This window comes from Boleophthalmus pectinirostris, unplaced genomic scaffold, assembly GCF_026225935.1.
Source record: "Boleophthalmus pectinirostris isolate CB_2022bp ecotype Guang Dong unplaced genomic scaffold, ASM2622593v1 HiC_scaffold_17, whole genome shotgun sequence".
NCBI lineage: Eukaryota > Metazoa > Chordata > Actinopteri > Gobiiformes > Gobiidae > Boleophthalmus > Boleophthalmus pectinirostris.
The window spans coordinates 6,645,219-6,672,758 of NW_026571115.1; the positions used below are offsets into that span (position 1 = coordinate 6,645,219).

General features: G+C 39.6%; 1 protein-coding gene across 1 annotated transcript; it reads left to right on the plus strand.

Annotated features, from left to right (window-relative positions):
- LOC129408633 (myosin-binding protein C, fast-type-like) lies at positions 1–26,757 on the plus strand. The gene is made up of 10 exons (XM_055152695.1): positions 1–12; positions 790–907; positions 3,253–3,301; positions 7,797–7,853; positions 8,801–8,976; positions 10,361–10,493; positions 12,343–12,467; positions 15,168–15,273; positions 15,602–15,771; positions 26,678–26,757. Exons 1-10 carry the CDS (start codon positions 1–3, stop codon positions 26,755–26,757), a joined length of 1,026 nt encoding a protein of 341 aa, XP_055008670.1.
- Positions 26,758–27,540: the final 783 nt, after the last annotated feature.

Here is a 27,540-nt window from a genome sequence, read left to right on the forward strand (position 1 = left end):
ATGACCGTCATTGTAAATGCCAATGTCATCATGTGAATCATTTTTCATATTTGAACTATTTCTCCTTACGACTTCCTGTTTATAGCTGAGATATTTTTGTATTATTATATTTTTCTATACTTTATTTTTACTTGTACATATGCATTTATATAATTATGCATTATTTGACACCAGTCTCTTGCTGTGTTTGCTTCTTATTTTAAATTTATTATTACCATGTATATTTGTCTCATTGTTATTTTAGACTTAGACACTTGGGCTTGTATTTGGGCTTGGGTTTGGACTTGGACTTGGGTTTGGACTTGGACTTGGACTTGGACTTGGACTTGGACTTGGGCTTGTATTTGGGCTTGGGTTTGGGCTTGGGTTTGGACTTAGACAAACTTTATTGATCCACAAGCGAAATTATTTGGATGCAGGAGCTCACACATCGCTAATATATTATAATAACATAGTAAACAAATATAAATGGTTATAATAAATTCAAAACAAGTAGCAAAGACAGCAAGAGACTGGTGTAAAATAAGGCATAATATATAAAAATCTATGTATAAGTAAAAATGAAATGCAATAGAAATAAATTATAAAACTAAGGCAAGGCAAGTTTATTTGTATAGCACAATTCGTACACACAAAGTAATTCAAAGTGCTTTACAAGTAATTCAAAGTGCTTTACACTTGAAAATACAAGAGGTCGTGAGGAAAGACAGAGTAAAGATGATAATGTGATTGAAGTCTGACTTTAAGTGAATGTTGAGTTGTATTTATGTGTGTTTGTTTTTGTGTCAGATCTACACGTTTGAGATGAGTATTATCAAAGTGGTGGATGGAGACGCTGGAGGATACCGCTGTGAGATCAGCTCCAAAGACAAGAACGACTGCAGCTACTTCGACATCGCAGTCCAGGGTAAGTCCAGACCGGGGCTTGAACCAGACCAGGACTTAAACTGGATCATATTCAGGTTTAAAGAGACAGTTTGGACATAGGACCTCATTTCCTAGTGAGCCAGAGTGTTGGAGACGTGTGGAGACACTTTTTTAAATATTCCATCCAGTCCTTGTATTTGCAGAGGTCGCTGGTGCTAGGCTAGTGCATGTCAATAGCCATAGTTATCCTGCCACTAAAAACAGTCTTACCCACTCTACAAAACACCCGAAGTAAATCTGTTATTATGCCAGACTGTCCATGTAAATGTCTGTGTTGATAGAATAATGTTTGAAATAAAACTAACCTTGCATCGCATGAATCGTTGCATGTTGAAGGACTATTTTCTCATATATCAGTCCGCCGCTGCTGAGCTTTCTATCAGGGAGTACAACATGCTGCTGCTGCTCAGACATAAATCTTTCAAATACAAGGTTGGTTTTACTTCTAAAATGGTTCTTTGGACACAGACATTCACATGGACAATCTGGAGTAATAATAGATTTGCTTCGGGTGTTTTGTGGAGTGGGTAAGACTGTTTTTAGCGGCAGGCTAACTGTGGCCATTGACATGCACTAGCCTAGCACCAGTGACCTCTGCAAATACAAGGACTGGATGGAATATTTTAAGAAGTGTCTCCACACGTCTCCAACACTCTGGCTCACTAGGAAATGAGGTCCTATGTCCAAAATTCTGAACTGTCCCTTTAAAAATTTCACATAGCCAGTTTTCAACAGGTAAAATCGACTGCTTTGCCAAGTTAAGATGTCAGTATGAATGTACCATCTCAGTTCTGTCATTTTGAACACAAAGTCAGTATCTATTATAAGTGTTTTAGATCAATATTGCATTTACAGTTAATAAATGTTAAATAAAGATATGTTGTAGTTTAGGTCTATAGGCATAAAATAAAGGTAAAATAATCTTTAGTCTTAAAATATAACACTCTCATTAGATCTTTGAAGCTAAGTGGGGCTGGGCCTTAGATTTGAATTTAAGACCGCTGGGAATACCAGGTGTCACTGTGGGGCACCAGTGGCAAAAACTGTTGCTGTGTCATTAAGCAAGTCACTTCACCCACATTGCCAAGTATGAATTTGCTGCGTGCTTGAGTGTTAGTGGTTGGAGGGGCGTGAGTCCTCTGCAATAGACGGGGGGGGTTAGGGTTAGGGGACAAAGGGGCCTCTTGTCCCGTGCCCCAGGATTTTAAGGGCCCAGAACTGGACGGTCTTCCTATTCATTTATATTAAAGGGGGCCCATGTAAGGCTTCTTGCCCCAGACCCCCAAATTTCTGTCAGTGGATCAGAGTCTACCCCAGAGCAGCTGCGGTTATTAAGGGTGTAACGATATCCAAGTCTCACGATACGATATTTTCACGGTATGAACCTCACGGTACAATATTTTTATCGTGGGAAAGCTCACGATATGGTGGGAAGGCTCACAATTAGGGATGTAACAATATCCAAATCTCTCAGTACGATATTTTCACGATATACATCTCACGGTACGATATTTATTGCAATATTTTGTGGAGGCTAAACAAAACTGTTAATATGCAATTTTTTTCCTCTTAAAATGCCTTGACAAGACTTAATCCAAAGAACTAAGACTTAAAAGTGTTTAGAACTGTTATTTCTTCATGTCGTCTGCACTGAAATGGAGCAAAGGATTATGGTCTTTGTAGTTTCCTCTGTCTTTTTTACTATTGCTGCAACATAACTCTTCATTTAACCAAAAAGAGACTTGTAATTTGATATACTGTGATGATCCACGATATTATTGTGTGAACTTTGGCGATGCGATATCACGATATTTTGGTTATTGTTACATCCTTAGTGGCTATAATAACTTACCCCCACAGAGTTTGGAGTTAGGCATGGGACGATACTAAAATTTAGAGTCACGATTATCAACCGTCGCCAAAATAATTGCGATGAACCATTATATCATGATAATTATTAAAGTTGCTGACAATTTAAAACTGTTATGGATATGAATAATTATCATTTTATCATTTTAATGTTATGAATAGGTTACATATTTAAACAGCTGTTGTATTTTGTTATAAGTGAAAATAACAATGGCCAAGAGGAAAACGTCATGGAGAAGTAGCTTTTTTCTGCACATTCTGGTGATAAAATGTCGATTATATTTGTTGGGGATTATCACAATTATATAAAATCTCTCAAACGATTACTGTGTACCCTTTTTATCACGATAAACTATATTATTTTTATCGTCCCATCCCTGTTTGGAGTGAATGAATAATGCACTGTAAATTATATCATTTTTATAAACTTGACTTATTTCCATTCTCTGATTACAGCTGTTCAAGAGGAGACGCAGGACAACATTTTGGAGGCCTTCAAGCGATCGTGAGTCTGTCCTTCACCAAAGTCCAGGTCCCATCCCTGAAATCTTCTCTGGTGTCACTGTCCCTGATTTAGTGCAGACACATCTCCTAAAACTGTCATGTTAAAGAGGCTAGTTGTACTTTTAGCTTCCTATACAGATTAGCAGTCATGTTCATACGGGTCTGGAGGCTTCAGAGTCTATTCCTGTCAGTCTTCATCATACACTGGATATATAAGTGGACATAGCTAAACTCGCAAGCCTGTGCTCCAAATAGGACGTGAGCAGGGGCACGATCCAGCTCCATCAAATCAAATGAACTTTATTGGTAAAATTATGTCATTTTGACCTTAAAATGTTCGCGTTGACCTGCTCCACACGATTCGGATGTTTTTATTTTACGATTTTGTCCGTAAAGCAAGACATGGACAGTAATAACTGACCAATCAGGCACCTTCTTTCTGGTTTGATTGACAGCGCAAACTCCTGATCACTGTTACCTGAGTATTAAAAAAAAAAAAAAACATACATTCTTCATTCTCATTTTGCTTATTTTGATACAATCATAAACGATAAACTTCTTTGCATTCTTTATCTTTATTATTAGTTTGTGTGACCATAATACAGTAAAATACAAAAAAAGAGAAAGAAATTTAATCAAAATTATTATGCATAGTATGTAATTTATTTAGCTATATGTAGATATTTGTAAAGTTTCGTCATCATTGTACAGAAGTAACCACATAATGTTTTAATTTTTGAAACATCATGAACAGGGGCAGGTTAATGTAAGTATTTTTGTTCTTCCCACTCCTTTTCCAGAAATGTGCTTTTCTGTTGTTTACAATGTTTATGTAGTATTTATTTCAGTATTGTTTCTCTCTTTCTCTACTGTTTGAAATAAAAAGGAATCAAACCAAATACTATTACTCAAGTAGAAGTACAATCCCAAGAAATAACTCAATTAGTGATCCAAACAATAACTCAAGTAAGAGTAAAAAAGTATTTGGTAGTTTCTCAACTTTGTAACTTCAAGAGTAACTGTCGGGCCGTAACTTCTGATTTATAATTTGAAGTTAAAGATATATTACACAAAACTGACTTTTGTGAACTTTAAACCATGTTATAATGTTGTTACCTCCTCGAAAACATACCTGGAGTTGTGTTTTGTTTCATTCACGCATTTTGAGTAATCCTGCATTATTAGTCTGTCTACATCTCCAAAGCTCAAAACGCTCTGTTCCACCTTGTGATGTCATGTAGTGGCTTTTATCTTTAGCCATGGATCTATGATAAAAACTGGATAAGGCAATCCCTCTCTTTCTCGGCTCTCTATGTACTGCAGCTCCCGGGAGCTTGGGCCCAGAAAGAATTCTTCCATAGAACACAATGTACTTTTTGGGAATTCAAACTGCTCGCGTTCAGCTGACAGAGCATTGACAGCTTTCACAAAGGTCGGATTGTGTAGGGATCCTTTTTTATTTCTTCATTTCTAATTCTTTCATTTTTACAACATAAACTTGCAACATAAAAGCCCGTGCTATCTCCTCTCTAGCTCTGATTGGTCCAACTGCTCCGCGGCGAGCACGTTACAGACGTCATGCGCCTTTGAGCACAGGCCACTGGAAACAACACGGCGCCATCTTGCATTCATCTTCCAGATTTTATTATAGTTTTATGCCTTCAGTTCAGTAGAGGTTCTCAAGTCCAGGACGGAAATCATCCAAATGATTCTAGTGGAGGTGTATGGAGTTTAAAAACACAGTAGAGCACTCCCTGTATCACCACATGACATCACAAGGTGGAAAAAAGTGTTTTCCATTTGAGAGAAAAACTCAGCTAAAATATGCAGGGTTTGTGATTTAAACATGTGTAAATGAACCAAAACACAACTCCATACATGTTTTTAATGAGGAAACATTATAATACACAATTGATAAGAAAACAGCGTAATATGTGCCCCTTTAACTCTTCCATTCCCCATAGACTAAAACGTGTTGTAGTCGTCCATTTTAGCCCAGGACCCAGTAGTTGCATTTCAGAGCGGTGTAGGTTTAACATCAGCTCCTCTGGTTTCGATGCATTAACCCACATGAAGTGAGTGCCAACAGCCGTGCCATCCGATCCATAGGCCCGCAGTCTGTATAAAGCTCCGGGCTCAGTGCATCAGACATTTAACTGTGGTAAAGAGGCTGAAACATGAACCCTAAAGAGCCACCGGGGGGCCCTCTCACGCTCATTGTCGAGTGATCGCGGCTGGTAGAAATCATAGCTGTAAAACGCACGTCGGCAGTTAGAATGCGCTGGGATTTGGGGGCTAATTAGGGGCCACAGTCAGATTATCCAATTACGAGCTGTCATATGCAATTTTAATCCCATTTAAAGGTGCATTATGTAACTTTTCTGGTGGAGCGTTCATCACCTGCTTCTTGCTGTAGGGTTATCAACTTTGATGCCATTTCCGGGTCCAACTGTACATCTCTCGTTAAAGAGGATTGCAGTTTTTAAACACTAACAAGGTTTTAAGTGCGAGGAAGGTGTTCAAGGTGGAGGTAACATTAGCAGTGATTGGCAGTTAGTGAAATACACACACTGGTAATGAAGCATCCTCTAATATAATCCTGTGTTATGGTAGATCAGAAGTCTCCAACCTGTAGCTCGGGAGTCACCAGTAGCTCTTCACTCCCTTCCAAGTAGCTCGCCAAGGGATTTCTGAATTATATGTACCAGAGGTGGGGACTTACAAGTTACTATGAGTCACTGTTTTTAGGACTTGAGACTTGACTTGATGAAATGAACTGACTTGGAAGTGAAGGTCAGTGACTTGGGACTTGACTCGGACATGAGGCCTGTGACTTGAAAAGATTTGAGAAGTGCTTTTAAGTCTGAATTCTTTCTATTTTGATCATAATGATTCACACTAAGATCTTGTCAAGACATTTAAAAAGGAAAAATTAACTAAAGTAATTTCTACAACTCTTATATACTCTATAAATACTCATATATAAATATACTATATTGTTTTAAGTACAATTTATCTTAAAAGTCATATAAATTGCAAAAAAAAAGCAATATTTGGTAGTTTGGTTTAAAGACTTGAAATGACTTGGACTTGACTTGGACTTATGGGCCAGTGACTCGAGACTCGACTTGGACTTGCCTGTATTTGACTTGGGACTTGACTCGGACTTGAGGTCAAAGACTTGAGACTTACTTGAGACTTGCAAAACAAAGACTTGGCTCCAGTTGTGTGTACTGTGCTGAACAAGTAAAACAGAATTAAATACCACTGTAAATGTGTCATTTTGATGCCTAACTTTGTGCTTTAATAAATGGATCATTGTTTATGTTTTATAGAGATCTAACCTGTTCCCCATCTAAGCCTTATCATGGCTGTTATATTTGCAAAATTTCTTGCCACCACTAAAATTTGTAGCTGTCTAGACTTTTTTGTTTTGTAAAGGAAGCTCACTGAAGGAAAAAGGTTGGAGACCCTGTGGTAGATTATTTCCAGGCTCTATTATTTACATTAAACATCTATCTTAATGGCAACAACGCCAGGTCAAGTTACAGGTCAGATCTGTGGAGATGCAACCCCGCTCACAGTAAAGGTCTATTTAAACTTCATAAGAACTTTTTTCTTGTTCTTGAGGTGATAAGAACAAGAGCAAAGTTCGTTTGGGCTCTGACATTTCGTACTTCAAAAGATGTTCTGAACTGGCCTGCCGCCTCGCTCTGCCTTTTGGCTTTCGCAGACTTGTCACGGAGATTACGCCAGACTTTTCTACACTGATTTTTGTCTGAGCCTAAAATGTCTCTCTCCATGAATTTCTTGCCATTTGGCGTCTTTATAGTCACTGAGCGTCGTGTCGTATAGATGTATTTTCACACCATTTCCACCAGCTGTGACTCAAAAGACATCCATTTTATTTTCAGCAAGGAAGCAGCTATTGGATCTCAAGTGCCCGTTGGCTCCAGCAGATGAACCACGCCCACATAAATAACCAATCAGAGCAAAGATGTGGGACAGTGCTGCCATACTGAATGCCTGTTTTTCTAGATATTTTTTCCAGCACTTAAAAATAGTAACTGAATAAGTGCAAGCATGGACCCTCCACCAGAAGAGTAACACAGTGCACCTTTAATTCAAGCATATACATGTGGATAGGGTGGTCAAAGTATAAAAATCTGTATCGAACTAGTATCGAAACTACTTGCGTTTGAGCAGGTATCGCTGTTAAAAAAAAGTCACAATCAAAGGACAGAAATCACCCTTTCCTGAATAGGTTTAGAATGATCTTTGAGCTGTATCAGAACAAGTATAAGAGCACATAGACTAGTACACACGCATGGAACACTGTGGAACCCACCTGGACACACACATATAAGACCACATTTATGTTGAAAATCACCTCCTATTGTCTAAAGATCAATGTGGTATCAGAATTTGGGAATTGAGTGTATTACTTAGTATTGAAATCAACTTTGAAATTTGTGGATATTTTGTGTTTTTTCCAGTGGAGGGGCCGATGAAGACGCTGGAGAGTTGGACTTCAGTGTTCTACTAAAGAAAAGGTGAATATGACATATTTGAAAGTGCCCGTGACAGGTTGAACCACTCATTTTACTAAAATGCTGATTTAAGAATTAGAATACGAATTTGACATTTTCTTCCACAGTTTGGGCATTGTTTTAGGTTTAAAATTGTACTTCCTTTCCTTTCTTTGGAAATCATGACATCATGCTAGGACAGACATGTCAAACTCAGGCCCAGGGGTTAAATTTGGCCCGCAATATAATTATATTTGGCCCGTGAGATCATATCAAATATGTATTAGAGCTGCCCACCAGCTACAGATAGACTGTAGAGACATTATTTATTTAAAATTTTGGTATTATTTTATATTATGCTTTTTCTTAATTCAATGTTTAACTAAAACTATTATTAAACATTAATTTTAATAAGAAAAGGTTTAACATTACATATCTCGAAAGAAGAGAAAACATGCAGATGTTGTTGAAATCTTTCAAGAAATATTTAGTTTGGCCCATGATGAAATAGTCCCAGTTTTTAATTTTGGCCTCTGTGAATTTGAGTTTGGCCAAATTTCTGTGTATGAGTTTGGCCCAGTTCATGGCCCATGCATACTGGGCCAGAACCCCTCAAATATACACAGAAATTGTGATTTGACCAAAAAAAACATTTTTTTTTATTTAAAAAAGAAATGTATTTTGTTGAAATCATGTTTAAAGTATCAGAAAATGCATTTCTTAAGTGTAAATTGTGCTGAACTTTTGGAATGCATTCTCCCCAGTGTGACGTCATGCTTTTCAACTTTTTGCATCTTGATTGGTGTAAAACTATAATGTATATTTACAATGCGCATTATCCAACAAATCAACAATAAATACAAATTTGAGAATCACCAACACCTGTCATTTGCATATTAAAAACATCTATATCTACTTTGAATAACTGGATAATTTTGGGGGATTTTAATATTGTCTTAACCTGAAACCAGGGAGAAAAAGCAGAGGGAGAAGTCTGAGTGTGAGGAAGTGGATGTTTGGGAGATTTTGAAAAAGGCCAAACCGTGTGACTACGAGAAGATCGCGTTCCAGTACGGCATCACAGACCTCAGAGGGATGCTGAAGAGACTCAAGGCCATGAAGAAGGTGGAGATTACCAAGAGTGATGGTGAGAGCTCCAAAATACTACTGTTCTTCTTTTAAAGGTGCATTGTGTAACTTTTCTGGTGGAGGGTTCGTCACCGAGTGCCTCCGCTCAATTTAATTTCTCTCCAGCGACTAGGTCAGGAATCAGAATACTGTTTGTAGACTGTCTGCGAAAACCCCGGAAGTGTGAGTTCGGACACCAGCCAATCAGTGAAGAGCCGTACATTCTGTGTTGGCAACGATTCCCGATTTCGAGGATTTAAAGCTGGAATTTTATCAAGGGGAAAGCCGTTATTGCTTTTCTTCCTACGGGATTTGGGAAAAGCTTAATAAAATATTTAGCATACGTCACGACCAAATAGCAGCGATTGGTTAGATAATAAAAAGTACCCGCCTACCCTCGAGCGAACGAATTGTAATGCTGCGAGGTCAGACGGTTTCCACGAAGTGAAATCGTCTGACCACAGATCTGACCTGTAAATTGGTCTGGTTTGGTCTCCATGAAGATAGAAAGGTTTAATACCACACTGTGAAACATTCCAAAGCAATAACATCTTCACAGAGAAAAGCATTTGACGGCGCTCCACCAGAAAAGTTACACAATGCATCTTTAAAAGGCCTATATTAAGTTATTTTCAGATCTATGTTATAATGTTTTTCTCATCAAAAACATATACCTGGAGTTTTGTTTTGTTTTATTCACACATGTTTAACGCACAAACCTGCATGCTTAGGCTGAGTTCCACCTTGTGATGTCATGTGGTGATACAGGAAGTGCTCCACTGTGATTTTGAAGACAGTTGCTCAGTTGGTAGAGCGTTTGTCCACCGATATCCGCCACATGGTTCGAACTCCGCTCTCGACATGAACATCATCGGTTGAGCGGTCAAATCCACGGAGTGTGATTCCAGCTCCCACACATGAATGCTGTCGTTGTGTCCTTGGGCAAGGCACTTAACCCACCTCGCCCCCAGTGTCTGCGTACACTGGTGTATGAATGTGTGAGTGTGAATGGGTGAGTGGTTCCTTGTTGTAAAGTGTTTTGAGTGCCTTGAAAGTGGAAAAGTGCAGTTTAAACATTTAACCAGTTACCATTTAAACTCTATGCACCTTCTATAGAATCATTTGGATCATTTCAGGGCTGGAATTGCCAATCTCCACTGAACTAAAAGTTAAAAGTAGCGGTTATAAAATATTGCTCAAACGTGTGAATGAAACAAAACACAACTCCAGGTCTGTTTTGAGGAGGTAACAACATTATATCATGTCTTAAAGCTCACATGAATCCATTTTGCGTAATATAGGACCTTTTCGGCCCTACAAGTTGACTGGTGTTGTCATTTTGTGTTTTTCGAAATTGAACTGAAACAGTGTCTCTTTCTCTCTCCCTCTCTTTGTGGTGCCAGCCTTCCTGAGGAAACTGGACTCTGCGTACTCTGTGGACAAAGGGAAGAGGATGACCATGTCTGTGGAAGTGGCCGACCCCAACGCGACCGTCAGGTGGCTCAAGAACGGGCAGGAAATCAAACCGTCGGCCAAGTGAGTCTGTCTCTCTCTCTGTCTCTCTATCTCACTGTCTCTCTCTCTCTCTGTCTATCTCTGTCTCTCTATCTCACTGTATCTCTCTCTCTGTCTCTCTCTCTCTGTCTATCTCTATCTCTCTGTTTTTCTGTCTCTATCTCTCTCTGTCTCTCTGTTTTTCTCTTTCTCTGTCTCTCTCTATCTCTCTCTCTTTTTCTTATCTCTCTGTTTTTCTCTTGTATTTCTCTTGCTCTATCTTTCTCTGTCTCTATTTTTCTCTCTTTCTCTCTCTGACTCTCCCTGTCTCTCTCTATCTCTCTCTGTCTCTATCATCCTTTGTCTCTCTCTCTGATTTTCTCTCTGTCTCTCTCTCTCTCTATCTTTCTCTCTCTCTCTCTCTCTCTGTGTGTCTCTGACTCTCTCGGTCTCTCTATTTCTTTACCATTCTCTTTCTCTATTTTACTCTGTCTCTCCTTCTCTCTTTCTGTCTCTCTTTATCTCTCTCTTTCTGTCTGTCTCGCTCTGTATCTGACTCTCTGTCTCTCTCTCTTTATCGCTCTATCTCTCTCTTTCTGTCTCTCTCTGTCTCTCTATATCTAAATCTCTCTCCGTCTCTCTCTCTCTCTCTTTATCTCTTCTCTCTCTCTCTTTCTGTGTCTCCCTGTCTCTCTCCACATCTGAGTCTCTCTGTCACTCTCTCTCTTTATCCATCGCTCTCTCTTTATCGCTCTATCTCTCTCTTTCTGCGTCTCTCTGTCTCTCTATATCTGAGTCTCTCTCTGTCACTCTCTCTTTCTTATCTTTCTCTGTCTCTCTCTATCTCTCTGTCTTTTTGTGTCTCTGTCTCTACACATAAGTCTCTCTCTCTCTTTATCCTTCTCTCTCTCTATCCCCTCTCTCTTTCTGTCCCTCTGTCTCTCTCTCTCTCTTTATCCCTCTGTCTCTTCCACTCTATCCCTCTATCCCTGTCTCTCTCTCTGTATGACATTATAAAAGGCCTTAAAGCTCACAAAGTCATTAGAAGAGAGTCAGTTTTGCGTAATATAGGACCTTTAAGGGGCAAGATCCATCCATCTTAACAACATCTTTCTATTCACGTCAGACTCAATACCTGTTAGCGAACCTTACAGGAGCTTTTTCACTCGTTTCACCTTCTGTACATCTTCACTTTGGCTCTCCACATCCCACACTGTGTGCATCGCCTTGACATGAGAGAAGTCATTGTGTGACATCAGCAGTGATCCTTCAGGCCTGTATTGTCATCACTGTAGTGCGTAGTTCACTTTTATACCTGCTGCTCCGAGCTCTTCTACAGTAAATATACGCAGACAGAACTGGCTCACTTCAGGGACCACTTCAGAAAGTCCTCTCTTTATAACAGTCCAGATAAATGAGTCTAAATCAGGTCTGCCTCAGGATTAAAGCAGGTAAACCAGAGTAATACTAATAATATATAATGTACTTATTCACTTCCTCATGTCTAAATACTTAAAGAGGGGGTACTATGCAAAATGTCATGTGTATTTTTTATTTATTTATTTTTATAATGTTGTTCCTTCATCAAAAAACATGCCTGAAGAGGTTTTAAATGTCATCCTTGCATGTTTGTATCATTTAGTGATCTCTCTCAGGCCTTATTTAAACATAAACATAATACAAAACTGTACATGGCAGCTTGACAAATGTACAGTACATGATGCGATGTGCAGTAGTTTGATTGTGTTTTGAAGCACTCTGAAGGGGGAGTGACTTAGTGTGGAGAGCAAAGGGAGGGGAGAAGCAGAGCGTCAAATATCGAAGTGAAACTTTTTAAACATGTTAATACTCGCCCAGGACTAGAGCAGGACTAATACTGTGTTTTTTGCAGGTACGTCATGGAGAGTGTGGGAAACGTTCGTAGTCTGACCATAAACAAGTGTAACCTGTCGGACGACGCAGCGTACGAGTGTGTGGTGGACGACGAGAAGTGCTTCACTGAGCTCTTCGTCAAAGGTACAGCTCCCCCTACAGGGGACAGGGACACAGCTCCACCTTCTGAGGAGGAGGGTACAACTCCTCTGCCTCAGGAGGATACAACTCCAAACCTCTGAGGAGGGTGCAGCTTCAAATTTACATCAATTACACAAGACTAATGCAAATAGATACTTTCTGTATTTTCCTGTACTTTTTTCCACAAACTGCCACTTAACTATGATAAATATTTATCAGGGGTACTATTCAGCCTAACCAAGTCATAACTAGAAAAGCACTCAGAGAGCGCAGACCTCCGCCAAGGACTACCCCCATTTTTTATATAAATTGCGATAAAATCAGTCTTCTGGATCAGATCCGGATCAGCCTTTGAATATGAAAGAGGATCCTTGTCCATCCCTGAGTCAAATTTCATGGGGTTTGGTCAATAATTAACCCAGATATTGAGAAACAAAATTTTTGGCCCATTTACCACAATGTTAACTAAAATTTCAAAGTGATCCAGAATCCAGGATTTCTTCCGGATCACCCCAAAATGAAATCAGTTCTTCCTTTTCACATTTCCAACAAATCCTGAAAATTTCATCAAATCGGTCCATAACTTTTTGAGTTATGTTGCTAACAGACAAACAAACAAACAAACAAACAAACAAACAAACGCCGGCAAAAACATAACGTCCTTGGCGGAGGTAATTAGAAAAACTAGGGGTGTCAAATTATCGCGTTAATTGCGATTAATTAATTACAGTCATATTTAGCGCGTTATGTTTTTTAATCGCGTTAATCTCATTTTTAATCTCTAACTTTAGTGTTTCTGTATGTGAGTTGCTTTATTATAAAACCTGTTTTTATGTGTTGTTGGGACAACAACACACACACACAAAACACATTTATACATTTTTTTATTTCGGTAATTCCACTCATTGCCGGAAACCCACACAAAACACGCGCAGTAAGAGCGATGTAAACGTCATGTTAACGTTGGCGGCGTCAGTCGCACAATGGACGAGGTCAAGAGCCTGTAGAACAGAGGCAGCAGTGCACAGGTAAAACACATTCATGTCTTGAAAATTATTCTCCCGACGTGAAATATAAAAGAAAATAACAAATATAATATCGCCTGAAAACAACCTGCATAGACTCATGATGTCTGCACTACTGTCCTATAGTGACCTGCCACATGAGGGGACACGCACACAAACAACACAAACACACACAAACACAAACACACACAAACACAAACACACACAAACACACAAACAAACACACACCTTCATCATCGTCATTAACCTGAGAACGCGCGGACCACGTTTCCTTCCGTAGTTACTGCGTGGACACCGACGTGCTCCCGTGAGCCGCGTGTGGATCGTGTTTTCTCACGTACGCGGCGTAAACCGCACTTCCTCCTGTGAGCCTCTAAACCAGAACTAACACCAAGACTAAAACCAGGACTAAACCAGGTCTAAACCAGGACTAAACCAGGACTAAACCAGAACTAAAACCAGGTCTAAACCAGGTCTAAACCAGGACTAAACCAGGACTAAACCAGGACTAAACCAGGTCTAAACCAGGACTAAACCAGAACTAAACCAGAACTAAAACCAGAACTAAACCAGGTCTAAACCAGGTCTAAACCAGGTCTAAACCAGGACTAAACCAGAACTAAAACCAGAACTAAAACCAGGTCTAAACCAGGTCTAAACCAGGACTAAACCAGGACTAAACCAGGACTAAACCAGAACTAAAACCAGGTCTAAACCAGGTCTAAACCAGGACTAAACCAGGACTAAACCAGGACAAAACCAGACCTAAAACCAGGTCTAAACCAGGTCTAAACCAGAACTAAAACCAGGTCTAAACCAGGTCTAAACCAGGACTAAACCAGAACTAAAACCAGGTCTAAACCAGGTCTAAACCAGGTCTAAACCAGGACTAAACCAGGACTAAAACCAGGACTAAACCAGGACTAAAACCAGAACTAAAACCAGGTCTAAACCAGGACTAAACCAGGACTAAAACCAGTGATCTCATATATAAAGCATTTCTCTATCAATAATATTTTTAATATGGTTAAGGAAAGACTGGACTTTTTATTGTCTTTAAGTAAACAAAAGTTATTATGTTCAGATTTCCTCGTCTTTGCTAACTTTACAGCAAACACAGTTTCTTATTCATGGAGACTTGGGCTCAACAGCCAATTTGGAGAGATTTGTTAAACAATAAATGACTTTATAAAGTCACTTTTTTAAATCTATATCAGTCTTTTGATCTGCCACAATAATGTAATAATGAATTTAAATGAAAATACCTCTAATTGAAGGCTTTTCTCAGCAATTTTTAGGTGAGATTAAAATGAGATTAATTAGATTAATTAATTACAGATCATAATTAATTAATCTCTCAATTTTTTTAATCGCATGACAGCACTAAGAAAAACCCATAAAAACCTGTGAGATGCACATTCTACTTCCAAAGTAACAGTTGTATGACCTGCATATGTCACATCTGCTGCCCATGTCCAACCAGGAAGTAACATTATAGACTTCACCAAAGTTAAAAACTTGAAAAACTAGACAATGTTTTTAGTCAGTTCATTAAAATAATTTAACTATGTGTAATGAGTCTAAGCTGTCATATGCAATTTGAACTGGCAAAATGCACGAAAAAGACATGATCACTATTATTTGATCTGTATTTTTCACCTTGATTTCCTGTCCCCAGAGCCCCCGGTGACCATCACGAAGCTGCTGGACGATGTTCACACTGTGGTCGGAGAGAAGGTGGAGTTTGAGGTGGAGGTGTCTGAGGAGGGAGCTAACGTCAAGTGGTGAGGAAACAAATGCACAACCATCTGTTCAGTCAACATAAGATTTCAGTTTAAGTAAAATTGACTCGAGAGCTTTAAGCCATGTTCAAATGTGATTACACCAAAAACATACCTGGAGTTGTGTTGTGTTTTGTTCACATAGTCACCCTGAGTAACATTTCCACTGCTGAAATCATCCAAATTATTCTAGTGAATGTGTGAATGAAACAAAACACAGCTCCAGGTCTGTTTTTGTGGAGGTAACAACATTAAAACATGACTTAAAGCTCACAAGAGTCCATTTTGCGTGACAGAGGACCTTTAAAGTTTGACCACATTTCGTCTTCAGGATGAAAGACGGAGTGGAGCTGAGCAAGGAAACGGCTGGGTCAAAGTACAGGTTTAAGAAAGACGGAAAGAGACACATCCTTATCATCAATGAAGCCACGAAGGAAGACATCGGCACGTACCACGCCTTAACCAACGGAGGGGAGTCTAAGGCGGAGCTGGAGGTCGAAGGTAACTCATACTCAGTGGTGGAAGAAGTACTCACTTTTGTTACTTAAATAAAAGTACAGATACCAGAGCAGACAAGTAAAAATATAAATATCACATGAAAAAAATCTACCTAAGTAAAAGTATTAATGCTCCTGTTTAAGTAGTAGTATTAGTATTAGTATTCTGTGCATATTTTGAGATCTACTAAAGCCTCAAATGTAGTGATTTTGATTTGTTTGCTCAAACTATAAATGTGCTAAAAAAAAATACCCCTCTCAACCTTTTCAGCAGGGCTCAAACTAAAATAAAAATACTTTTACTTTTCCATCCTGTTCCTGTTTCATACACAGCAATGAAAATAATACTAAAATAATGTTATAAAAATCATCACATCACAAGCCCCCATTACAGGAATAAGTTACCGTATTTTTCGGACTATAAGGCGCACTGAATTATGAGGCGCAATATCACTAATGTTAATTATCTCATCTATTTTCATACATAAGGTGCACCGGATTATAAGGTGCATTAAGCGAAACAACTGGACAACACTTGAGACTGATCCTTAGCCCAGGTATCCATGATCCATTGGCAGATCGTGGCGTAAATCGCTCGGCGTTGCCTCCCTATCTTGGTGAACGTGTATTAGGAATGTGAACGTGTGTGGATCATTTAAGTCAATTTTTAAATTTCCTACAGGACGACTCAAATATACATTGAGTAATAATGTGTTTAATTCAGCTTTATGCACATTTGTTTACGTTTTACAGAAACAAAACTTAAAACCACATGGCTGATTTGCATAAACTATAAGCGCTGAAAAAATCAGCTCACTCTTTGTGAACTGATGTGGTCAGCTTCTGTCGGATTCCGCGAGGCTCCTGACTACGATAGCAGTAATGTTCTGACAATCCATCAATCTGTGCGGCTTCATATCATATTCGTATTCGCTACCAAAGTCGTACTAAAACACTTTGACAGATTTTTGAGCGTCGTATACCACATAAAATTGGTTTAAGGTCAGTAAGCATAACCAGAATTAATACATAAGGCGTACCAGATTATAAGGCACACTGTCAATTTTTGAGGAAATTTAAGGATTTAAGTGCGCCTTATAGTCTGAAAAATAAGGTACATGGAAATACCAAGTCTAGTTATAGGTCAGATTTATGTAATGCCAATCTCTCTGACATTCAGAAAGCAAAGCGTGTTTTTAAGGTATTTTTACTAATAAATAATTGTAATTGGAGAGAAGCAAGTGACAGACCCCCATTATAAAAGTTACACAGTGCACCTTTACGCTCCATTATATCCCACCCGCTAACAGGTGCCATGTTAGATCCATGTTAATCTCCTCACCTGTCACTCGTCGTAATGTAATGGCTCATATCTCTACACTGTACATTTCCCATCCATCATGTGGCCCCTACACATCGCACATACTTTCCAATTACCTCCTAAACGCATTTGCACTCGAGCTGTTGATGTTTTCCGTATTTGACAAGCATAAAAAAGCAATCAATTACTCATTACGCGTGTCCTAATTAATATTCGTCCATCGCAGTCCTTGTATCGTCATGGTAATTTCACGTAGCGCCTCCCAGATCGCCGCTTTGGGTGCTCGCCATCGTGAAACCGGGACAGCAGCGGAGACGGGGAGGCGCCCGGTCCAAACATGGAGTAATTACTGTAGTTCTCGGATACACATTTTTGCATAATTGGTGAAATAGACCGAGGGATGAAACATGACATTGAAAATGTTTGGCTTGTTTTCATGTTATCTCCAAATCTCTGCGTGTAAGTTGATTCGTTTAGTTTGGTACAGAATATTCACATGTAGCTCACTAGAAAACATTTGTCGAGAACTGTGAGAATTGTGACTTTAAAGGGCCCACATTACGCTATTTTGAGGAAAGCAAGGGTGTAGGTTTGGTGGTCTTAGCTTTGGTGGGGACATTATCAGCTAACCCCCCACCATATGTTTTATGAATTCTTTTTTTTTTTTTCTTTTTTTTTTTTTCTTTTTTTTTAATTTTTTTTAAAGACAGCAGAACATAACATTCAAAAAAAACAAAACAAACATCAACGTTTAACAATTGCAATATTCAACATAAAACAAAAACATAAAGCAATAACCACAACACCACAACAAATACAAAAAAGCCCCCCCCCCCCATTTCCCCCCAACCACCCACACCAACACAAAGTCAAAACAATATAAATGTGATAGTGCAACATAAATACACCGCTAGGCTCCCGAACACATTGATACACTGCGGCCATTTATAATTGAAGTTCCTTTTGTCTCTCTCCTTCCCTTTTTTTTTTTTTTTTTTTTTTTTTTTTTTATTTTTAAAATGTATTAGTCCCTATACTCAAACTAATATTTATTTTCACCATCATCAGTTCCCCTCATCATCTTTCACCATATGTCACAATCTCAAAAAACATAACCCTAAAGGCATTTCTTTTTATTAATTATTATTACTGTTATTATTATCACTATTATTCCTACTATTATTTCCACTACCTTTCATCACTATTACTATTTTTATTATTATTAATTATTATTACATCCATAATACCTATTATTATCTCTACTATTAATTACAATAATTACAACAATAATATTTCATTATTATACACCAGTCCACTATTCATCTCACCTACTCGCAATATACCTCACTATTACACTCACCTCACCTTCCTCAACTTATTACTAGCTTATTAATACACCACTCTATTACACGCCTCGCCCGACATTTCTCATTATTCCAACCATGCTCCAAATTACTCCTCCACCTATCTATCCTATCTAACTACCACTCTACATCTTACCAAATAACGCAATACTTTAACACACAATCAACCCATCACTTCCCACCTCACTCGTCATATATTTACAATTCCACACTCGATTCCACTTTGCTGCAGTAGGTCTAGTAGTATAGTCGTCACCTGGCCTGACCAGTGGAGTCAAAGTAGTAGTAGTAGATTTGATAAGTCAAACTCACCCACGATAGTAGATATATGCAACCTCATCTACCATATAGATCTCTAACTTTAAGAATCTTTAGTGAGAGAACAGGACACCGACTCCAATATTATTCAACATTACAAATTTCAATTCTCCCACGTAATTTAAGAACTTACCCTCATCTAGTTTCTTATTACTTCTTTCTTACCTCTTAGTCTGCGTTTTATTGATGCATGATATGATCACTTACATCCTTTCTCCCAAAAGCTTACACCAGGAGGTTACATTGCGAGATGAGGAAGCTTATCAATTTTTGTGTGAACATATACTCCACACTACTTAAGATGAGAATTGTATTTTTTGCTTACTATAAGCCAATGAAGATATTAGAACGTATTATACTTTAAGTGTTGTAATAATCTCGCTATAGAGTTAACAGAGTGAGTGCGAGTATGACGGTGAGTACTATTCAATCATTAAGATTACTCATAATCTCTTAGTTCAGTAGAAGCATGAAGTGATAATTGTACCACATATGAACTAAACACAAGATACTTTTCAACTCTTTGAAAACTCTCGTCATTTTTTTTCCTTATTATGAAGTCAATTACAAAAAAAAACGCACAGAAGTCTGAGCCTTTCATTAAAGATAAGTGAGATGTGGTTTTAAAACATAGTGAGTGACGAGTGGCGAGCGAAGAGAAGATGAGCCAGCTGGTTCCATAATGCGAGCTGATGCTCGCTGTTCTTAATATATGAAATTTTCAATAGAATGGCACTTAGTGAGAGAGAGCTAGCTGAGTGCGCACGAGTGTTGATAGTCTAGTAGTTGTTCCACTTTTCGTAATTCGATGAAAGCGATGTTACCAAATACCGATTGTCTTCGTCCGTTCCCATCGGTGTTGTGCACCTCGTGCTAATACTGTCATGTGTGAGTGGATCAGTTCGCCTTCTTGCCGCAGGCAGTACGTTCAGCATCAAGACCCAAGAATTAATGCATAGACAACTGTAACGCATATCTATCGTATTCTATGGGGAAGACAGAACATACTCTGCTCTGCAAAAGACCTAGTACACATTAAATATATGACATAGAAGATGATATATATCTAATAATTTCCTCACCTAAAAGGTGCTAGTAGATGGTGTTGGGTGGTGCCAGCAGTCTTCGACTCACGTGTCCTGCCTCAATCCAACATCTTCAGTGCAAGCCCTGTACCTGACGACTTCTTCATCTCAGTTAGCTCCTGTGTGCTACCATCCTCGAACAGAGTCGAGCGTGCGTGCTTGCAGCACAATTCGAGATGAGTGCGCGCTGAGATATACCCTGATAATGTCTTTCAATCAACTGATAATACATCTCATGATATCAGTCATAATAATATACTATAATGGTGAGAGCGATCAGTAGAGTTTCAATTGAACTATCTTTATGAGTCTGAACGGTATGAGAAAATGTCAAACTATACATTTATCTTTTTGTTTATTAAAAATAAAATGGCCCAATAATTTGTATGGAGATATTTTGTCTGTTCCCTAATCCTATAATGTGATTTTTGAAATGTCCACAACAATTGTCCTAGTAGCCAAAACGCGTACACGCCATGTGAGACATGACACCAGACGACCAACCAATAGCACTGATTATAAACTCAGTGGCTGTTAAGACGCTCTTACATCTAGACATTGCCATTGGTTTGCTGTGCGTGAGATGAGCGTGAGTGAGTTGAGCAGCGTGAGAAAACTCGATGCTCACGATCGCCGTCCCCGTCTTTGCTCACCGGCTGTGCCGGGCTGGTACAAAGTAGCACTGCGAGTATGGCTGCAGTACAGCCTCGTACTTTACTTCCTCTCCCAACACGCAGTCTGTGCTTTCTCCTCACGCCAACCCTTCGGGTCTTTCCCCGAGTGATAGAGTCGCGCCTCAGCTCGGCCGAGTGAGAGGAGGGTGATTTTGATGTTGTAGCTCAGCAGCGACCATAGTATCAAGAGTAAACAGACGAAGAAAGCGAAGTGAGCGTCCATGCGAGACAGCTAGTGGTCCCGAACCGACCGTGTAGTACAAAGACTCCGTAGACGTTTTCAGCGACAGCCGAGATTGACCACAACCGAGTTGCAATTCCGATCTTGAATCGGTCATCTTGGCATGTCATTGAAAAGCATTCGCCGAATTACACTATGCAGAGGAACAGATTTATCCTTTTGAATCAAAAGTAAAAACAATCATAAAGTGAGTGACCCCTGCCCTCCCTATTTGTTTGTGTTTTCAGATATGGTCAAGTGAGCTTCATGGTTCCCTTGACCAGATCATGTCGCTATGAATCGTCTACGTGAAGTTCCTGATGGTTAGCAGACTTCTGAGTCTAGTATGAAGTTTTAGGCACTAAGATATCAAGTGACTGGAATCAATTAATGTGCGAAAAAGAAGCGATGTTGTGCGCAAGTGTTCACGTACTGCCAGCAACCGACAATCACTAAGATGAGGTCGACACATACGGACGAGGTACTGCGTGCTCCGTGTCTTGCACAACTGGATAGCGTACCTGTCACTTGCGATCTGTCCTACACTCTCTTCTGCCTCACTTCCTGGGCTTGCTGCTCGCGATGAGTAGACCACCTTCTTTGATTGATCTTTTTTGAGTCTTGAAGCTATAGTTAGACAATATCTGAAGTATTGAGTAAAGTGAGATTAGACTATGCATGATACCCAGAGACTTAAGTTCCGTCGTGGTCTGTTAACGCCTATTTCGGTTCTAGATGTCTATGTCAACTAAGCTCTCAACAGAAGACTCAGTTGTTGCATGTACCTAAGCCGTGCAGAAATTTAACTACCAGATTGTTGATTTGGCATGACCTAAGATGTTTGCTGTTTAGTTCTACTGGTTCATAGACACTTTCTCTGCTAGAGTGTGGTTTAGCAATTCATGATATAATACTTTGTTCTCACCTGGTATAAGTCTACATTACGATCTGGTGTCTTACATACCGTGGAGACACTTTACGGTCTCTCCTATGTCTGATCAGCACCCATATTAAGTGCACATCAGATAGTTAGGACCTGATTCTAGCCACATATAGTCTCTATAGACCCACGTTGTTGTTTTGCCTCAGAAGTTAGACGTGGTCCTTAGTCCTCCTTGTTGAGACTAGCTTCAGTCCTATAGATATAGCATCTAAGTTTAGTACCTTAGTTTGTTAACACTGGCGTTATTTATATTATAGTCACTCAGTTACTCACATTGAGTTTTTGTGCCTCATGTTATGACCTCGTTTCTTTATACTTGCCTTTTCGTGTATTGGAGGAGCAAAAAACTCTGATGCAGTTCTATGGTGAAGTTATGCAGAATGATAAGACAAGACAGGCGACTGGAAATTTCATAAGTATCCATCAGATTAGACACTCGAGTTAAGTCCTGGTTATAATACTGATTATAGTATATCAGATTAGACCTGTGTTTATCCTCATTCTAGACAGTTCCCCCTATATAGCACTTTCCTGGACACCCTCCCCACCGACATCCTCCCTCTACCCAGACCGGCTCCCGGCGCATTGCACACGTCCGTGCAACCTTGACTCCCGACCACCGTCAAATTCCACCCCCGTCCACCTTACCTTTTTAGGGAATTTGAGACTCGACTTGATGAAATGGGCCAAAAGACTGAAGGTAATTACTTGGATTTGCCGCACTCGCACTTGAGGCTGCTCCTACACCCTCCTGGTCAACCGACCTTGAGCACAGCACCCCTTTCTACCCCACATCTGAATTCTTTCTATTCTGCTCTGATTGTGGTTAAGATTTCGGTCAAGACATTTTCACCCGCCAAAAAATCACCGACAACACTACTAGCCCCACCACACCTTAAGATGACCTTGAATTAAAAAAGTTTTACAATATCTCTGAGTAACACCCTTCTCCCAACTCTATCGTTCAGTAAACCTGAATCTGCCAAAATGGAAGTCTTTTTGCATTTAGAATAAGGCAAACACATCTGCTACACTTAAGAATAAAGAAAAACACACAACTTTTGTAGTTAAAATAAGAAACAAATTTGAACGTTGCTTGAAATTAAGGAAAAACACACTTATTCCATGATAGGAATCTACTAATAAGTCAATATCCTAATTATATATATAATAATATATTTTTCTCGCCCGAGTTGTTAAAGGAACAAAGAAACGCCATTTTCTTACCAACTCTTCCTACCCTCTATACCTCTATATATAACAATATACCCTGGACTTTTTAAGTACAATTTATCTTAAATTCATATAAAGTGCCTACACCAATCTAGCCCATAATTCTCTGCGCCCGCCTTCGGTTTAAAGCACCCTTGCAAATCGCATCCACACCCGCCCCCCAAAACCTCGACTCTCGCGCCCCTTACCCTTGCGTTAACTTGCGCCACGTGACCCTCGAACACCGACCTGGAACTTGCGTTGACTGAACTTGACTTCGGACTTGAGTCTAAAAGACTTTGATACTTATCGCTTTTAGTCACTTGTTAGACCTGTTAGTTTCCTTGGCTCTCAAACTCGTTAATAGCCTTGATTTAACCCGAACTTTATGTACGGTTCGCGTTAAGACGTGGCGCTTAGTTCTTGCTTAGACCTCTGGTATTACGAATGGCGCTTGTGTTCAACCGATTTAGTCTCATTGTTTAGACCTGCTTCTTATCTTTCCTCTCTCCCAGTGATGACTGTTTTAGTCCTTTTTAGACCCGAGATTTGTGGTACTTGGTATAGACCCTGGTTATATGCCTTCAATTAAGACTCTGGGTTTCAGTCCTTGTGTGAGACTGCTATACTCCTTGGTTTAGTATCTGCATTTAAGTCCATTGGTTAGACTAGTATAGTCCTCTGTGGGTATCCAGAACAAATTGTGTCAGTCTCGCGTTTCTTAGAAACCTAGGTAAAAGTCCATCATCTTATAGATCTTTGAAAGATGAAAAACCATTGCCTAGTTCCTATACTTCGTCGCTAAGAGACGTAGCTCTGATCTTCTAGCTTGTAGATACCTGTGATTAGTCCTTGTTTCGACGCTGCAAGTTTATGTCCATCAAGTTTAAAGCATATCGTTTAGTTCTGTGCTATACTGGTCAGGACTCCATGTATTATTAAGTCCCTTTCTGTGCTTAGACTCTACTTTAGTGCCCTTTGTCTATAACGATCCCTGGACTCTTTAGTCTGTGCTTTAGACTCCTGCTTTAGCACTCAATTTCGTTTGAACTGGTTGTAGTACCTTGCGTTTAAGGACCCAATTTAGCTCCTGTTTTTAGTATCCAGGTTTCGACTGTCTTGTTAGACCTTGTTTAGTTCCTCTTGTGTTAGTCTCCTGCGCCGGTTCTAGGTCTCGGTGTATTCAGACCGTGCTATTGTAGTCCTCCCCTTGAGTTTGATAGTAGCCTGGCTTCTCAGCTCCCTTTCGTTCTATTCGCCACCCTATCTTAGTTACCCTTGCTTATAGAAGAACTCGGGGTTTGTGACTCCCGTTCCCTCTCTGCTTAGACACTGGTCGTCTTAGCGGACGCTTGCGAGCGAGAGCCCTCATCAAGTGCTTTAAGTGTCCTTTGCTCTTAGACCCCCAACTCTTACAGAGTTTGATTCGCTTGGTATTTAAGGTATCTTCCGTTGGTCCTCTTAGCCTGGCTCGTAGACCCGGTGCTCATTCGTTTGTCTTAGTACCCAGTCTTAGTCCTTGGCTATGAGAGCTCTGGCTGTTATATTTCCCTTTGTGTTAGAACCTGGTTTAGTTCCTTGCTTTTACACCTGCTTTAGCTCTCTTGGTTGAGAACCTTGGTTTCAAATACCGTTGATTTAGGACCTGGTTTAGAGATATAATGCTACTAATAAGTCGAGTATGCTCACAGGTGCTCTAGAGCGCAGTGTGTCACTATTTGTGTTGTAGACAAACCCCTGTACCTCTATACCACTATGCGTCAACAATCATACTAGAATCAAGTTTTTGCCATCAAGTGGTTTCATGTTGTCATAGCAAGGTGGAGCTGGCTTAAAAAAAGGTCATACCATCCTTTGTTATATTATCAATGATGTGCGAGTTCCTCCCCTACTGACTGCTCACCAGTTTTGGCTCCTAGGGAAAAATTAGTTTTTTAACATTAATATTATTCATCAGCATAATCTAGTAGTAGCCCATATTGGCGTATTTTCTCAGGTGTAGCCACATAGCTCTAGCCAGTCCTCAGGTTATCACAGTGGAACGACCCCGTGTACGGGGTCTGCCGATTTTACAAACTTATTGTGACTCCCGTATGTGACATTTAACTGGCGCCCCATACACTCATCTCTACATCAGTGCCAAACTCAAACTTGCTATATTGGTAAAGAGATGAGATACTTAATCGTATCTTGCCAAGTATCAGCTTTTTAGGCATCTGCTCAAGTTTTGGAGTAATATTTTACAAATTATAACCTCAATTTTTAAATATTACCTTATTAATTGCCAACAGAAAATCCAAAGAATGGAATACAAACCGACACAAAGGTACCGATAATAAAAATAGTTATTAAGCAGCACCTCTTGTTTAATCTTTAGTGTGTGGTCTGTCCGTTCATTATATCCTCTATCCGTGATAAAGGATGTTCCATTACTATTGAAATGTGTCCAGGATGAGAAGCCTTTCATACTTAACCATGGAGACCAAAAACCTACCAGAAGTTAGCAAGGTCAGAATCTCTCGAAGCACAATGGATTATGGTCCTCAGTTGTTTCTGTTTATTTGGTTTATTTTATAGCGCAAATCACCAAACCACCTTTAACTTGAATATAATAAATGTGATAACAAAATAGACCTGTGTTTAATGTCGATTACTTTGGAAGCATTCGATCTAGATCTGACTGACGTGAATGAAAAAAAGAATGTGTGAACCGAAAAACGTCACATAATGGCAGCGTTATAATAATATGTTTTGTAAAGTATGGCTCATGGTCTAACTAATTTCAAGTGATGGGCTTTATCGTCATCTGTATATCTCCATAGGTTACTTCCCTAAGCATGACTGTTACTACAGTAATATACATACATGTAGACTAGTATAAATTTATCATCTCATGCAATTGAGTGTCCTCCTTCAGCCAATGTTAGCAGGGATCAGATACTCGAGAGGCAGAACTTCGATATAAGAAAGTGCCTTGTTTATTGAACAAGAAGTGTCACATGCTATGCTGCTACAACAACAAAACTGTTACCAGACGTGCACCATTAAGCGTCCTCGCCCGATTTCAGTACTTCTCAGCTGGACCCAGAGTGTAGACCGCACCACCAGCCAGAAATCAGCAAAGAGACTGAACCACCCACGGTTGCGGAGGTAGCAGCCTTACTACAATACGCTGTTCCTCCTTCACGAGCGGTCCCTTTGTGTGGAATACAAGACTTTTGCATTCTGGTTTAACTTGCCAACCTTAATTGGCAGTCTCGATTGCAAGACGAACGACAAATGACTCCGTTGGACAGAAATGTTCACTCCTCTGCTTTGTTGTTATCTCCTCCCTGTCTAGCTCAGTATATCCTTGGACACGCAAGACTCGAGCGTGCACTGCGCAATGACATCCATGACCAAATAGCGAGCGAATCTAGTTAAATTTTGGGAAAAAAAGTCATCGGACCACTACATAGCTTCGGAGGTGAACGCACATCCTAAGTGCTGCCACAGTGCAGAACGGAATTCATGTCACGCAAAGTGAAAACTTGCGGGCTGATAGACATTCGAGACTAACACCAACTGTGATACCATGCAATGGCAACCAAAACAGATCACCCTAAGGAAAAATACCTCATCGATTTAATAACCACTTATGCTCTTAGTGTCTATGTTTTTAGTCCTGGGATGTCATCGATCTACTAGCCACCACGAATATCGAAAGCAGCCCACAGTATTAATCTACATCACATTAAACAAGAAGATATAATGATATTTTAAATTTTGCACAGCCTGTCAGCACGGTCCCACCGCCGCCTCAGATCACTCCGACTCCTACTCCCCTCAGCAGGATGATCAATATCGCACTTAATATTCCAATATGTGGCACAACACAATACACCATTAACCGCTCTCGTAAGCCACCCATCCACTCTGAGAACTCGACTTCCGCACATTATTCACATCAGTGCTAGGATTTCTTTCAACTTGTCAGCACATTTTCATATTATGCGATTTCTTCTGAATAAACTAGCACCTGTTCCATCTGACCTTCGCCCCCATGAATTCTCTCCCACGTTTTTCGTGACAGCGCCAGCTTCCTATACATTATTATAATAAAAGCCTGGTTTTGTTTAGTTTTCTCTATATTCTTATGGCGATCTTTTATTTAATTATAAGAGTTAGCTAGATACTCTCTTAAATTAATTATACTATAAAAATAAATCTAAGTTCATTTGTGCAGATATTGATATTCCTCTGATGGTATATGGAGTTTTTACTGACATCCCTAGCTCGATTGTGTTTCATCTGATATTCGCGCATAGCTTCTGGTCGACATTTGTATGTCTAAAACATCGTCGCCTGGATATATTAATCAGTCTGATCCTCCCTCTGGGCCCTAGTGATTCAATATCACAGAAGTTTTAAGCAGTTTGGGAAATTATATGCGCTGTTACTTCTCTTATTTCACTGTTTGACAAGCTCAGAAACAGAAAAACTCCAGGTCCACCGGGGTCTCGCTCTCAAGCAGCTAGTCAACGTCCAACATATCAGCTAGGCTGCAATATGCGTGCGAGACGATTGATAATCCTGTGGTTTAATCAATTCGCATTTTTATCTTGGAATATTAAGAAAATATGATATACACAACTTT